The sequence below is a fragment of the Rhizoctonia solani genome, chromosome 10 (genome assembly GCF_016906535.1).
Source record: "Rhizoctonia solani chromosome 10, complete sequence".
Taxonomy (NCBI): Eukaryota; Fungi; Basidiomycota; class Agaricomycetes; order Cantharellales; family Ceratobasidiaceae; genus Rhizoctonia; species Rhizoctonia solani.
In genome coordinates, this window is record NC_057379.1 from 312,603 (window position 1) to 325,604 (window position 13,002).

At 49.6% G+C, this 13,002-nt stretch overlaps 4 protein-coding genes across 4 annotated transcripts; 2 read left to right on the plus strand and 2 right to left on the minus strand.

The window, feature by feature from the left end:
• Positions 1 to 45: 45 nt before the first annotated feature.
• Positions 46 to 495, plus strand: RhiXN_08284 (uncharacterized protein; the record flags this gene model as incomplete). The annotated part of the gene is made up of 4 exons (XM_043328100.1): positions 46 to 120; positions 176 to 226; positions 282 to 346; positions 396 to 495. 4 exons carry the CDS (start codon positions 46 to 48, stop codon positions 493 to 495), a joined length of 291 nt encoding a protein of 96 aa, XP_043183485.1.
• A 3,342-nt stretch (positions 496 to 3,837) lies between these two features.
• Positions 3,838 to 4,218, minus strand: RhiXN_08285 (IBR domain protein; the record flags this gene model as incomplete). Its single annotated transcript, XM_043328101.1, has 1 exon — positions 3,838 to 4,218. One exon carries the CDS (start codon positions 4,216 to 4,218, stop codon positions 3,838 to 3,840), a length of 381 nt encoding a protein of 126 aa, XP_043183486.1.
• Positions 4,219 to 5,012: 794 nt separating this feature from the next.
• On the minus strand, positions 5,013 to 8,299 carry RhiXN_08286 (uncharacterized protein; the record flags this gene model as incomplete). The annotated part of the gene is made up of 4 exons (XM_043328102.1): positions 5,013 to 5,401; positions 5,457 to 7,239; positions 7,304 to 7,609; positions 7,661 to 8,299. The coding sequence occupies 4 exons, from the start codon at positions 8,297 to 8,299 to the stop codon at positions 5,013 to 5,015; spliced, it is 3,117 nt and encodes a 1,038-aa protein (XP_043183487.1).
• Positions 8,300 to 8,783: 484 nt separating this feature from the next.
• Positions 8,784 to 11,526, plus strand: RhiXN_08287 (uncharacterized protein; the record flags this gene model as incomplete). Its single annotated transcript, XM_043328103.1, has 10 exons — positions 8,784 to 8,846; positions 8,904 to 8,970; positions 9,020 to 9,235; positions 9,285 to 9,523; positions 9,575 to 9,644; positions 9,703 to 10,493; positions 10,543 to 10,761; positions 10,808 to 10,969; positions 11,022 to 11,344; positions 11,400 to 11,526. 10 exons carry the CDS (start codon positions 8,784 to 8,786, stop codon positions 11,524 to 11,526), a joined length of 2,277 nt encoding a protein of 758 aa, XP_043183488.1.
• Positions 11,527 to 13,002: the final 1,476 nt, after the last annotated feature.

The window sequence follows — 13,002 nt, forward strand, 5'->3', positions numbered from 1 at the left end:
CTCGTTCTCCCACTCTCTCGCTTGACTCGGTTCATCCTTCCTATTATGTCCTCCCTTGGCTCCAACCAGTCTGTCGAGGTCAACGACTGCCTCTTCTGTTCCAACCACAAGCTCGAAGTCGTGAGTTTGATCGCGGATTGATTATCGTGTGACCTGAGATTGACTTGGTGGCTAGTGCCAGGAATGCGAGTTTGACGCTCGTGAAGACAACGACTTGACCTTTGGCGTATGTGCATTATGTTTAGTAGGCGATATGGTCTGCTAATGATTACAACATGCAGTTCGATCCCAATCCAAACCGGGCGTCGCTTGAGCTTCCAGCATGGACAACCAACAAGGACGGAATGTAGGTGCCACCAATTGTATGATCATTCCACTATCTAATATATCTACAGCCTCCAATGCAAGAAGCACTCGAACATGGACTGCAGGCAGTGTTTCGGCTGGAAGAAGCAGATCCAGAAATTGCATTCTGCAGCTAAGAAGGCCAAGTAGATTTAATTCTATAATTCGAACGTAGGTAGCACTCCTCTCTGATCTCTTTCCACAGCTGATAGTTTTGTGCCGATAGATCCGACCTGAGCATGCTGTCGAGTCCATCGCCGGGCTCGCGCTTTTTTCTTTTTAAATATTAGCTACAGTAGTCGTTGGGGGGAGGAGCTTTGTTTATGTATGTATACTAGCGTCGAGCACGGAGTCCGAGGATGGGCTGGCGTGTCAATTCGTGTGTTTAGGGTCGGATGTACGATTAACTCAATTGTAACAAATTTATTTCACTTTATCCATGAAAAAGGTGACGGAATAAGTACTCCAGTATTGATACATAAGTTATGTGCAGTTAACTTCAAGAATGGCGGTATCGGTGTTCTGTCCACACTGGCAATAAGACCATTGCCAATGCGGGGTAATCACATCACGTCATAAGGCGGGGTAAGAACATCACCCAAAGTTCGCCGTGCGATACGTTTCAATTCCGGTCCAACTTGAAGAGACAGGTGGCGAGAAAGTCACTGACGGATACCTAAAACATGGGAATGCTTAGCGGTCGTCTGTAGGAAGGAGCTGTGAATCGCCTTGAAAATAAGCTCAATATAGGAAGTGGGGGATACGGCTTTTCACGTTACCAGCTTGGTTATAAATTACATACCTGTTATCTTGATAAGTCCCGTGTATACATACATATGATTTTAGGGAAAAAGACAAATAGCTCTGTGACCTCAAAATTCCGATCGATGCATGATCCATAAGAATCCACTATAACCCACTGGTATAATAGATAGTTCCCGAATCCACAATTAGGAAAAATAGCGTGCTGGGTAGACCATTCCTGGGCCCGAGCCAGACAATAAAAAAGAGCTTGCTCCAAAGATTAACGGCGTACGGGTAATACTAGTCGTCGAAGCTTGCTCGTTAATGTCTTCGCGGTCGCTGTCAACCCACTACGATCATGGAGAGGTAGGGGCGGAGCAATTCGATCAAGCGTACGATACATTGTTCGAGGCAGGACTGTTCCAGGGATATTTGTCACTGGGGTGTTTGTCTGAGGGACATTCGGCCCCAGATTGCTTGCGATTGAACTAGCCTCCACATAGTGCGAACAATCGGAGTGATGAAAGTATTTTCCTTGTTGGAGGATAGTAGTAAAATCTGCCGAGCACTCCCAGCAGCTGTGTACTTTCAACTTAGTAATCGATTTGAAGGCAGAAATGTGTGAGGCAACTTACAACTGATAGCCACAGCGACACACCACATGGCCAGATACAGGGTTATTTTCGATCTAATATATAGGGAAAATTCATCACAAATATTCACAAATGAAATTTAAATAGAGACGCACTGGAAGTCCACAAGTTGCATTCGGACAGCGTGTACAGTACGTCGCAGCCGACTCCTCCTCGTCTTGTTCCTCAATCTGAGAAAGTACCTTACCGGTGGAGCGCCTACACATGAGACAGTTTCCCCAAGGCTCCCCATGCGCGAAACAAGATTGCGCATGGCAGTAATCGCATGTTACAGTAGGGCCTTGGACATATCTTAGTCGACCCGACTCGCATTTCAAAATACGGACACTAGCATACCTGATTTCGCTGTGTGAACCTGACCTTCATTGCATTGCGGGCACGGATACCATACATAAATCGTACATTTTTGAGTTATTATATCATTGAACCTATCAACGGGGTCAATTTATGAAGGAATGATATAGCATAAATGTAACCCACTCACCGACCCAAACATTCCATATCCGTTTCAATATATTTAATAGCCTCTTCGTATTTTAGCACCGCCCCACATCCCATACTCGGACAAACCACCTTTGTCAGACCTTCCGCCATTACAGCCTGCACCACATATTTCCCAAGACACGACCTGCAGATCAAGCGTTCATGCTTGCAAGAAGAGGATGGTCGCAGTAAATCCCTAGGTTTGAACTCAGCAAGGCATATCGCACAAACCGGTCGAGGCGGAAGCGGTTTTCGATCCAAGTCTTTGTTGGTTTGTCGGTATATATTTGTAGCCGCGTGGGACTTTTGTGTATCTACTATTGGTCCTAGTAGCTTCGGACGTGCTTTATTCATGCGCTTGGGCCTGTAAGTGTTCTGGCCAAAATACGTCACTTTTGAACGAGACAGCAGCACCTCATCCGGAGTCAGAATCCGTTCCGTGGCTGGTGAAGGCTTGAACGGATTCAATGATATGGTACAGTACTCGTCCCCTAACCCGTTCCCCGCCTCTGTTGGACCAGAGTAGTACCAGGACATGAGAAAAAATATCAACGAGTGGGCCAAGGGTTCTTGTCGGCAGTATCATCGAGTCTTATCGATAATTTGCCGAACCTGTAGGATGCCGGATTGAGAAGCTGCACATGGATTTCGCTTTCTTGTGATAGAGGCTGGTTTATGTGGATGCCCAATGAGGAATATTTGGTTTCGCCGAGGCAGGCGCCGGGACGGAATCGTCTCGGCGGGCAATTAGAGTGTTTCCTCCATATGTACAGTAACAGAGAAATATTGTTATATCCAAGTCTGGAGTTTATCCAGTTGCATTGTAGGACAGGGTGTTCTCAGTATCACTTACACAGGTGGAACGAGGGACGCAAGGCTCAGTTTCTGGCTGTATATGCGTAATTTCATTGGTTCGTGAGGCCCCGAGTATGTTGAAGTATATTTTTTCTGGTCGACTGGAGTCCAATGATATCTTAACATAGAGAATCCCGATTATAGAGTTTATTCACCATGAGGAGCGAATCCGTGCACTTTTCTTTACCTGGCATAACCATACTCCTGAGCTTGGAAGCAATCGCTGATCGCGGACTGATATACCGTCGACAGTATATATCGATCTGCGCCCTTCCTGATAGGCGGCATTTTGAGGGAGACGATCGAAAAATATTGTCGTAGCTACCTGTAGAACAGCAATCTGGGGCTGAACCGGTCAGTGCTAGCCTTCTTCGCACTTGCCAGTGTTTCTCACGAAAGGCGCTTTCACGCCGCCATGACAAGTGAAATGATCATTGCGATTGGGTGATTGTGGTCTCGGAATCCGGCAGTTATATGGGCTGACAAAGCACATAAGCCCACCTCTATGAATAGCAGTAAATTTTGTCTCGCTGATTACTAGCTACGTCATAGCTTTACACCGGTTCACCTCAAAACATGGTTATACCTATGCATAATCCGGATGTATAAAATAGGTGAAGTAAGGTGTTCTCATTAAATGTACACTTCCACATGAAGTTCATCTAAAAACCGATGCTATACAACTGTCAAGAAGGATATGAAAAACACCTTTGTGATAAATCCAAGTAGCAGACGGGACTCAAAAGCTTCGACCTAATCATCTTGGCGACTCATACGCGATATCAATCTCACAATCTTTCTTTTCAAACACCTCGCAGGGGTTGCATTCTCGGGGAGTAGAAACGGAGGTAAAGCTGATGAAGGCGGAGGTGGAGACGGAGGTTGGCGTAGGCCTGGATTTGGGGGTGGCCGAATATGGGCACGGGTATAACCACGAACAAGAGCAAGATTTTGGACCGATGGAGAAAGGGGTATTTTCGACCTCGGCAGGGGCGATGGGAATGGCGATGGAGGTGGCGATGGCGACGGTGATGGCACTGAGGACGTCGAAGACAGTGGCGATGGTGGTAGCACTGAGGATGTTGACGACAGTGGCGACGGCGACCGTGGAATGTGGCAAATCAGAGGAAGCCCACATGTAATAGAGCTCCCAGATGTAACCGAGCTCTCATATCCAGTCGCAGTCGAAGCAGCTTCCACATAATGAGAACAATCTGTGTCATGAAAATGTCTTCCCTGTTGAAAAATCGCTGCATAATCTGCCGAACACTCCCAACAACTAGTGAATCGGATTTTTAGCACCCGATTGAAGGTAAAGATGCAAATGGCTACCCACAATTCATAACTACAGTAGCACCTCATATGATCACACCCAGAAATCTTCTCAATCTATAGGCAGAGGACCAATATTTAAACACAATAAATCAAGATCCAATGGACACGCACCGGAAGACCACAACTTGGGTTCGGACAACGTTTATAGTGCGCCGCAATGTAATCATCGTTAACTTGATCATCGTTTTGAGGAGGTTCTTCGGTAGTGTCATCTTCGCATATGGCGCATTGGTCCCAAAGCTCCCCGTGTGTAAAACAAGTCTGTGCGCGACAGTATTCACAATTTACAATAGGCCCTACTCAGCAAAAACGGTGGGTCACATTATACCGGGGGGTGGTTCAAGGTTTCATGAACCCTTATTTCAGTTCATTGAGCAGATCATTTGACCCACTAAATCACCCAAAATGAAACCGGTTCATCTGTAGTACAAATGGACATTAGGGTTAAAAATGCTATAAACATGATTAAATCTTAATCAGAGCTACCGGTAGGGGCAATAGGATGTATTCAACACGTATCACGGTAAGTAACAGCAGGAAAGTAACAGCAGGAAAGAAAAAACACGATTAAAAATAACAGCAGTGTAGAAGAACCGATCAAAGTGACGCAGTGGAGGACCCTCCAGTTCGGCCGCTACCGACAACCCGCCAGTAAGACAGTAGAAGAAAAGTGAAGTAGTTGTAAAATTCGTTCAGCAGGTGACGGGTATTGGTGAGCGCGAGGCATGACGAGACGGGAGGACGAGTGAATGGTGAGGAGAAGTCGGGAGCGAGATGACAAGCCAGCTTGAGACAGCCGAGTGGCAGAACGAGTGAGGCATAGGACGCGCCGTAGTACATCGGCGTCGTACTAAACAAGGAGTGACCGGAAGAATTGTTTGTCGTAAAGGATTCAAAAACGTCGAGGTAGACGAGCGGACCATCGTACAAATGCGCGAAGTCCTGGGGCAAAGCAAAGATAACGCGGACCCGGCCAGCGCGGAAGCCTGCCAGGAGGTTCGGTTAACGTCAAGTACAAAACGAAAAAAGTGCCATACGTACGCTTCAGCCCAGAACAAGAACGGTCAGCGGCGAACAAGACCGTATCAAACACACCAGCCTTCGAGACTCGGCCGGCGGCATCTCGAGTCGGGGGATGTGCTCGAATTACATCGCGCGGGCAGGGTTGGCTAGGCGCAAATGGCAGAGGATAGTGTCCGAGTACGGCTTTGTGCCAGACGGGGAAGCGATGAGAGGGAACTAGGAGGGGAGGCTCTGAGGGGGAGGTGGTGGCCGATAGAAAACGTTGAAGTGACCGGATGAATTCGGGAGCACCGTATGACGAAGCAATCACGCGGGCGGCTACGTTCGGGACAGTTGGACGCCTAGCAATGGAAGTCATCGGTCGGGGATAGTATATCTCCGATGCGGCCGGCACTTCCGATCTGTCCGTTGGAATCTCGACCCCATCCTCCAGCTCGTCCTCGCTGTCGTAAGGGTCTTCCTCGTCCTCGCTCCCATCTTCACCCTCTGCCTGGCCAGTGTCTTGCCCATCCTCGTCGTCGTCGAAGTCGAATTCTCGAATATCTTGGATTCCTACTGGCCCGCCATAGTACTCCTCCAGGTACACTCGTTGGATCTCGAGCGCCTCGAGGCGCCGAACGTACTGGACCATTTGGGGGAGCGGGTTTCGACGATTCGACATACGCCATGGAATTTTGACGTATAAAATGTGTAAGTGCTCTGGTGTCTCGGTACTATAACCGTCTGGCGTACCAAGCTCACGTATATCATTCGTGTAGTGCCCCAACACATGCAACTTTGGTATCCGATCGAATCCACCATCGCCCACGACAATCCCCAGCCTCTTGTCCTTCTTATTGACAAGAACGTCCTTGTACTTGTGGAATGCCGCAAGTGCCTCGTCCATTCGACTGAGTTCGACTTCGGTCAGCTGCGCGCCGTGTGCTAAATAAGAGAAATCGAGGAGAGCGCGAACAAGCCGAACAAAGTCAGGGGGAGCTTTGGCATCGACAATGATAGGTAAGAACTGCCTCATCATGTCTCTCGACTCCCGCCCTGCCCAGATCTTGACTCTCGTCACCCCCTTGTTGAAGTGTCGCAGACCTTGGGCCGCCGGCATAACCACGAATCGACGGTTGAACTCCACAGTCCCTAGTAAGTCCTCGACCCAATCCCGAATGTGCTCGAACATGCCCTTATAAAGCTGATGGAGTAGGTCCGGAACGAGTGCTCTCCCAACATCGAGCTCAGGGAAACCGTCCCAGAACGGAGCGACCGGTTTCAAACCCAGTCGCTGTAACATCCCCACGTCCTCGGTCAGCCTGTACCCCCGTAATGCCTGGCGCGCCTCCTCTTGGTTGCGCAGCGGCGCAGTCGGCCCTCCGCATCCGCGTCCATGCCATCGCTGCATACACTTGGGACATCCGTTCTGAGTCGTGCAAGCGATATCGTTCTGTTCGGGATAGTCGGCGACCCAGGCGGCAATTAATGGATAGATGTGCCGAAGACATCCATCGGCGCACCAAGCCAGCACGCCTTCGGATGACACTTTCTTTAGCGGTTTGAAGATTTCGTCGAGGGAGCGATGGAGCAAGTCGGCACGATATTGTTGACGGGAACTGTCGTCTGGGACATCGTCGAATGAATCAACCGGTAAGTATCCGATTATAATCATTGACCGTTTCGTTGGCTTTCGTCGAACTGCTTTGCTGATATTCCCTATCGAAAGGTATATTGGATGTGCCTTATCCCCGCGCGGGTTGTTTGTGAGTGTGGTCTCGTCCGACGCGATGATCAACGGTACAACTGTACCGTTTTTATTCTGCATATCGGACTTCAGCCTGTGAGTTTCGTTCTTTTCTTCTAGCATTTTTGCTTTGTCTTACCTGTACCTGCCACCACCAGTCTCCACTCCACATTTCATCGTAGACACGACACTTTCGGCTCTTCGACGTCCAATGACGCTCTGGCGCATAACGCATACAACGCCTGAAGCGCCGTGCACCAATAAGCTCCCGGGTGACTTCGAGGACATCGCGCATATATAAGGTGTGTGGGCGTCTGTACCGACCCTTGCCACCAGGAACGTTGACCTCCATCCAATCTGGGCCCTTAGGTAATTGGTCGACGTCCCTGACGAGCGCGTCACTGGTTCCCCACACCTCCTTTCCCTTCCTCCTCCACTCCCGATACTAATCGACTCGTAAGTATCTCACGCCCGATATTCTATTTAGGTTACTCACGGCGGGCGCCTTTAACTGTCTAGTTCTCCCTCGGCCAGTTAACCCCGTGGTCATCATGACCTCGGCGGTTTCGAATAGATCCCGATCCCCCAGTTTTCCACAGGCGTCCAAGTATGTCCGTAAGTCTTCCTTTCCCGTCTGTCGCGTACTCATTGCCATCCCAGCCGTCCTGACAGGGAATCGCTCGACAAACACGCCATCCTTGGTGTACCCGTTGACAGCGCCTCCAGCAAGAACGGGGTCGGAATTAGAGTCAGGGGTGTGGTCAGGGCCGGGATATGGTAGAGCGTTAGGGTGTCGAGACAGTCCAGCAATCGGTAAGGCAGTTTCGTCGATTCGGGCATGTTTTGCAGGAGCTGGGCGGTCCATTACATCGGTTGCTGGTGAGTCGACCTCGTATTCCCTCTTCCGCTTTTGACCAACCTTCCCCTTCACCGCACACTCATGTCTAGCGTGACAGAGGGCATAGAGCGACACATGTCGGTTGCGGTCCCCTTCCGAACCGAATTCGGATCCACAGTAAGGGCAAGTTACTCGAGAGACGTCGGAAGGCTCGGTCCCGTTAGCTTCTTCAAGATGGGAAGCTCTCGCCGCTGCACGGCGTATAGCTCGTGCGTACATCGTACCTCCGCGGGCCATCGTTAGGGGTTCAGGATTCGCGCAGGCTGAAGTTTACTCGAAGGCAAGTTGGGGTGCGTGCTTCCGGTCAATGTTGGGACTTATGATCAGCCTTACTGTGCGCTCACTTGCTTCCATATTAGCCCGCAGCAGTCTGTTGACCGGAGCTCCATGGCGTGGAATAAACCGGGAGCAGTATGGGGTCGGTCAAAAGCGCACTAGGTACGCATCAACGCCTTGTTTCTCGGTCAGCGCTAACTCTGGTTTATTTGATTTCCCGTCGATTCCTGCTTTTTCCTGCACCGCCCGTATCCTCGCCTGACGCCCCCGGCACACAAAAAGTCTTAGTCTCCACCGACATGATCAGACTGTGGCATGAGCAAGGGCGTCAACGAAGAAGAACCGGGTGCAAGTGAGTGTCATACGACATTTCCATACTAACATTCGTATTCCGTCTAGCGTATTTAACAGCGCCGTTCCGTCCTTGTGAACAATGCGGAGACCAATGCCCCTTACTGTCGCTCAGCAAATCACCGAGTCATTCGAACGCTCAATCGCCCTGTCCACCGTAAGTTTGCATGTAGCCAATATCAACTATCATTCCGCTCGAACTATAGAATTACAGAACGATTCCGTTAAGCTCAGGAGATCGACACGCCCTCGCCGCCCATCAGCTCGCAAGGTTCTCTCCGGTGAGTTCTGCACGTTGCTTACACATATTACTAGCTCACTTGTTCGTAGATGCATCTGAAGCCGAAGCCGACGCCGAAACTGAAGCCAGCTCACGAGCGCCAAGCCGGGTCCCCACTCCCACTCCCGCCCGCTCCTCGGCATCCTCCAGCCGCAAAGCAAAAGAGAAGTCAAGAAAACAACTCTTCGGCTCCCGAGGCGCACGGCCTGGGCGTATCACCCAACCAATTGTCAATCTTGGGACAGCGAGCAACCATGGCTCGCCGGGTAAGTCTACCCACTATTATTGTATTTCAACTCTAATGGTATGGGACAGAGCCGATTGCTGCAACCGAACCCCACCTTGGCGATACGGTCTTGGAGACGCAAGGTGGTGGCGTCTACCAAATCGTTCATATCAGCCGGGAAGAGGCTGTCTGCCGCGCGACGAATTTCCTCCACAAGGACGCCTTGGATTTGTCCGACGAATCACTCAACAAAGTCCCTGAAGAAATCAACGCGTTGGACGAAGAGGGTCGTGCGAGTCCCATGGATGCTGAGGGGGGAGACGCTCCGGTACGTGACTGACAATCTTATCATTTTCCATTACTGACGCGTATGTGTTAGGCACAACTTGGATCGGCCGAGCAAGAGGTCTTGGGCGGTGGATACCAGTCACCCGCCGAAGGAGTTACCGGTACGTGCGCCGTAGTATAGCTCATAACGTCTGCCATTACTAATTTCTACAATGTTAGCTCACACCGGCTCGAACGGCGCGCAGCCAGCGGAGGAACCAGCTCTAGCCGAGCCACCAGTCGAGGATTCGGCCACGGAACCTGAGGAGGAAGAGGAGGCAGTTGAACTCGGGCCCGGTGATTCCGTATCCCAGCAACCACCTGTTGGCCCGCGTACCTTCCACCCCAAAGCGACCACCCCATATCTCCGCCCAGCCCTAAAACCCCTGGCCCCTCCACATCGCCGCTCCTCCAAAATCCCTACCCCTCGCCAACAAATGATCTGGGTGGTTGACCCCCAAAATAAGAAGTCGAATCCAAATCCTATCGATGAATCGGACGAGCAGACCGTGCCCGCGCATAAGCGACAGCGGTTTACGCAATTGCAGCAACACACTTCATCCCCGCGCTCGCAGTCATTACAGCGCACCCTACCACCTCAATTCAGTATCATTCATCCAACAACGTTGAAGGCCCAGACCTTGCCGCTCCAAGCTGCGCGCCACATCCCTCCGCGCTCAAAGCCTCCCCCCACGTCCAACGTCCTCTCAGCACTGACTTGGGCAGTGGAGTTTGCCAAGCAGGCGGCCCAGTCTCGCGCCTCGAGCAGTCAAGGGGCAAGCGCGTCGCAGGACGAATTTGGCCTTCTGGCTCAAGTTCTTGGCAAGCTGCAGTCGAATTTGGCCGATTCCTCCCTGCCACTTCAACCAAAGGTCCGGTACCTTTCGGATCTCCCTCCACCACATGTGCTGTTGAACGACAGCGTTGCGAGACTCGAGGCTGAGGCCGCTCTTGTTCTCGGCAAACATATTGTGAGTTCATTCACTCTTGTGCCTAACTACACGCTGATATTTATGGCAGCGCCCGCGTAACAAGCCTGTACTGGCCGATTTCCCCGGTCTGCCGCGGCATATTGCTTCGCTAGCAATCCCTGAGTTGATTGCAACCGCCATGGCCAAAGGGGCTTACGAGACATCCAGCACCAACGACGAATGGGCGGTTCGGATATTCAAGGAGATTGGTGCACGTATAGCAGGGGACGAAGACGTCCAAGATCCTCCTCGGGCACTTAGGGGATTGGTAGGTGATTGTCCCTTGTCCAGAGATGCACGCTAATATTTATTAGATGATCCGCCGTATCTCCTGCTTCCGCGGAGACACAATCAACAAGCTGCGGCCGATTACGGCTTTTCGATTTGGCTTCATCAACGCGCCAACCACAATTCAAGACCTACGTCACAATATCAACCTGGCAAAGTCGTTGTTGCCAAACTCATTTCACTGCCGCGTAAGTGTCTCATGTTCAATTTACGATCATACTGATATTGAATTTATTGTAGGATCCTGCTAGGAACAAAGATCCATACGAAAACCCCAACTTCAAGGAATTTATTGCGGCCGTGCTCTTTCACAACCCTGACGCGCTTGGCGTGGTGTACCACACCAAGTTTGATCCCATGCCGCTGCCAACAATTGCGTTCTTCCTCACCGCCATGCAACACACAATTGAAGAGTGGAAACCTGGGCACCGCGTTGAGAAAGAACTTGATGCAAAAGTACAACTGAAGATGTACGAATCGCACTATCGGGGCTTGCTTGCATACCAGGAAGAGGCGTCCAACCGTTTCCAAGATTTTCAAGACAATCTATTCCGGTATGGCATGTGAGTATTCATTCTTGTTGTGTTCTCCACAACAAAGTACTGACACACAAAAAAGTGACTATGCCGGTGTGTCCCAGGAATTGGCCGAACCATACCAGCCCATCACTCGTGCTGCCGACATCCGACCAGACTCGCCAACCACTAAGGCACGCGCCAAGGGCAAAGCACAGGCTGTGCAGTAACCAGCCGCCAAGGCTAGACAATCCCACCGATACCGGCCGGAGTTGTGTGCCCCATGTCATGCGTTTTTAAAGTCGTACGATTTTGATTTTGATTTCTTTTAGTATAAGATCCCCCCTCCAGCTGTACCCGCTCTACATCCCCACTCCCCTTCTCTTGTTCTCATACTTGTCTCTGCTCATCACTCCAGTTATCCACATTATTTGTATGATGCTCTTTGTCCTACCTGTCACAATCTATTAACTGATTGGTTTTAGGTTACTCTTTGTTTCTATTTGTCAGTCCATGTTATTTGGACTTGACTGTACATCTGTGCTCTCACATTTGTGTTTACCCCTTTGGGTATGTTCTGTCTGTCCAGTTTCCAAGTGTACTTGTAGATATGGCCAAATATAACCACTGCTGAGCTTACCCTGTGTGATTTGTAAATGGTGCTCATTTGGTGTAATTGCTTTTGTGGTTGGTCATCCATTAAATTTGTTTATCTAAAGTTTGATCCAGGTAGTACTGTTTATAGAATCAATCAAAAGTTTGCTATTTTGGGCATTGATATTTTTAGAAACAGTTGACATCTAATTTAAGAGACTAATGGATAGCCTAAATGTCATAAATTATTGCTGCCAATGAAGAAGATTAATAACAGAAAATGAATGAGAATAATTCCTAGGGTCAATAGACATCAAATGAACTTGGTTCATTACCCCAGTTTTTTGGACCCAATGAACCCAGTTCATGTCAACTAGCAATGAATTTAAATTGACCTGGATTCATGTACACAGTTCATTAGTAACCATGAAACCACATTATACCAGGGGGTGGTGCAGGGTGTTCATGGATTCATTTGAAGTTTTTGCAGTTCATGTGCACCCACGGATTTTGCTGAGTATGGGATACTCAAGCCAGTCTATTACATAAATCAAGATGTAGTACAATTACCTTCCTTATTACCGTGAACTTGACCTTGGCCGCATTCTGGGCATGGGCGCCACACATAGACTGTGTGTCGCTGGGCTATGAGGTCATTGAATCTATCAAAATGTCAATGGTTGAATTACATGTACTTTGGGAGGCACTCGCCGATTCAAACATTCTACGTTGTCACCAATATGTTTGATAATATCTTCGTATTCTAATCTCTCATCACACCCGATACTTGGACAAGTCACCCTCGTGGAAGCATCCGCCATTATACTATGTATAACATATTCTTCGAGACACGATCGACACATCACCTGTTCGTGAGTGCAAGAGGGAGTCGGCCGTAATAGCTCCCGGATCTCGAACTCTCCAAGACATACTACGCAAAACAATCGAGGTGGGAATAACCTTGGCTGTTTATCTGTAGCTGAGGTGGGCCGCCGGTGTATACTTGTAGTTGGATGAGGATATCGATGCTCATCAATACTTCGGTTAGACCTTCGATATACATCTTTGTGTTGGGGCCTGTGTCTATTCTGCCCAAAGTACGTTAGCTTGGA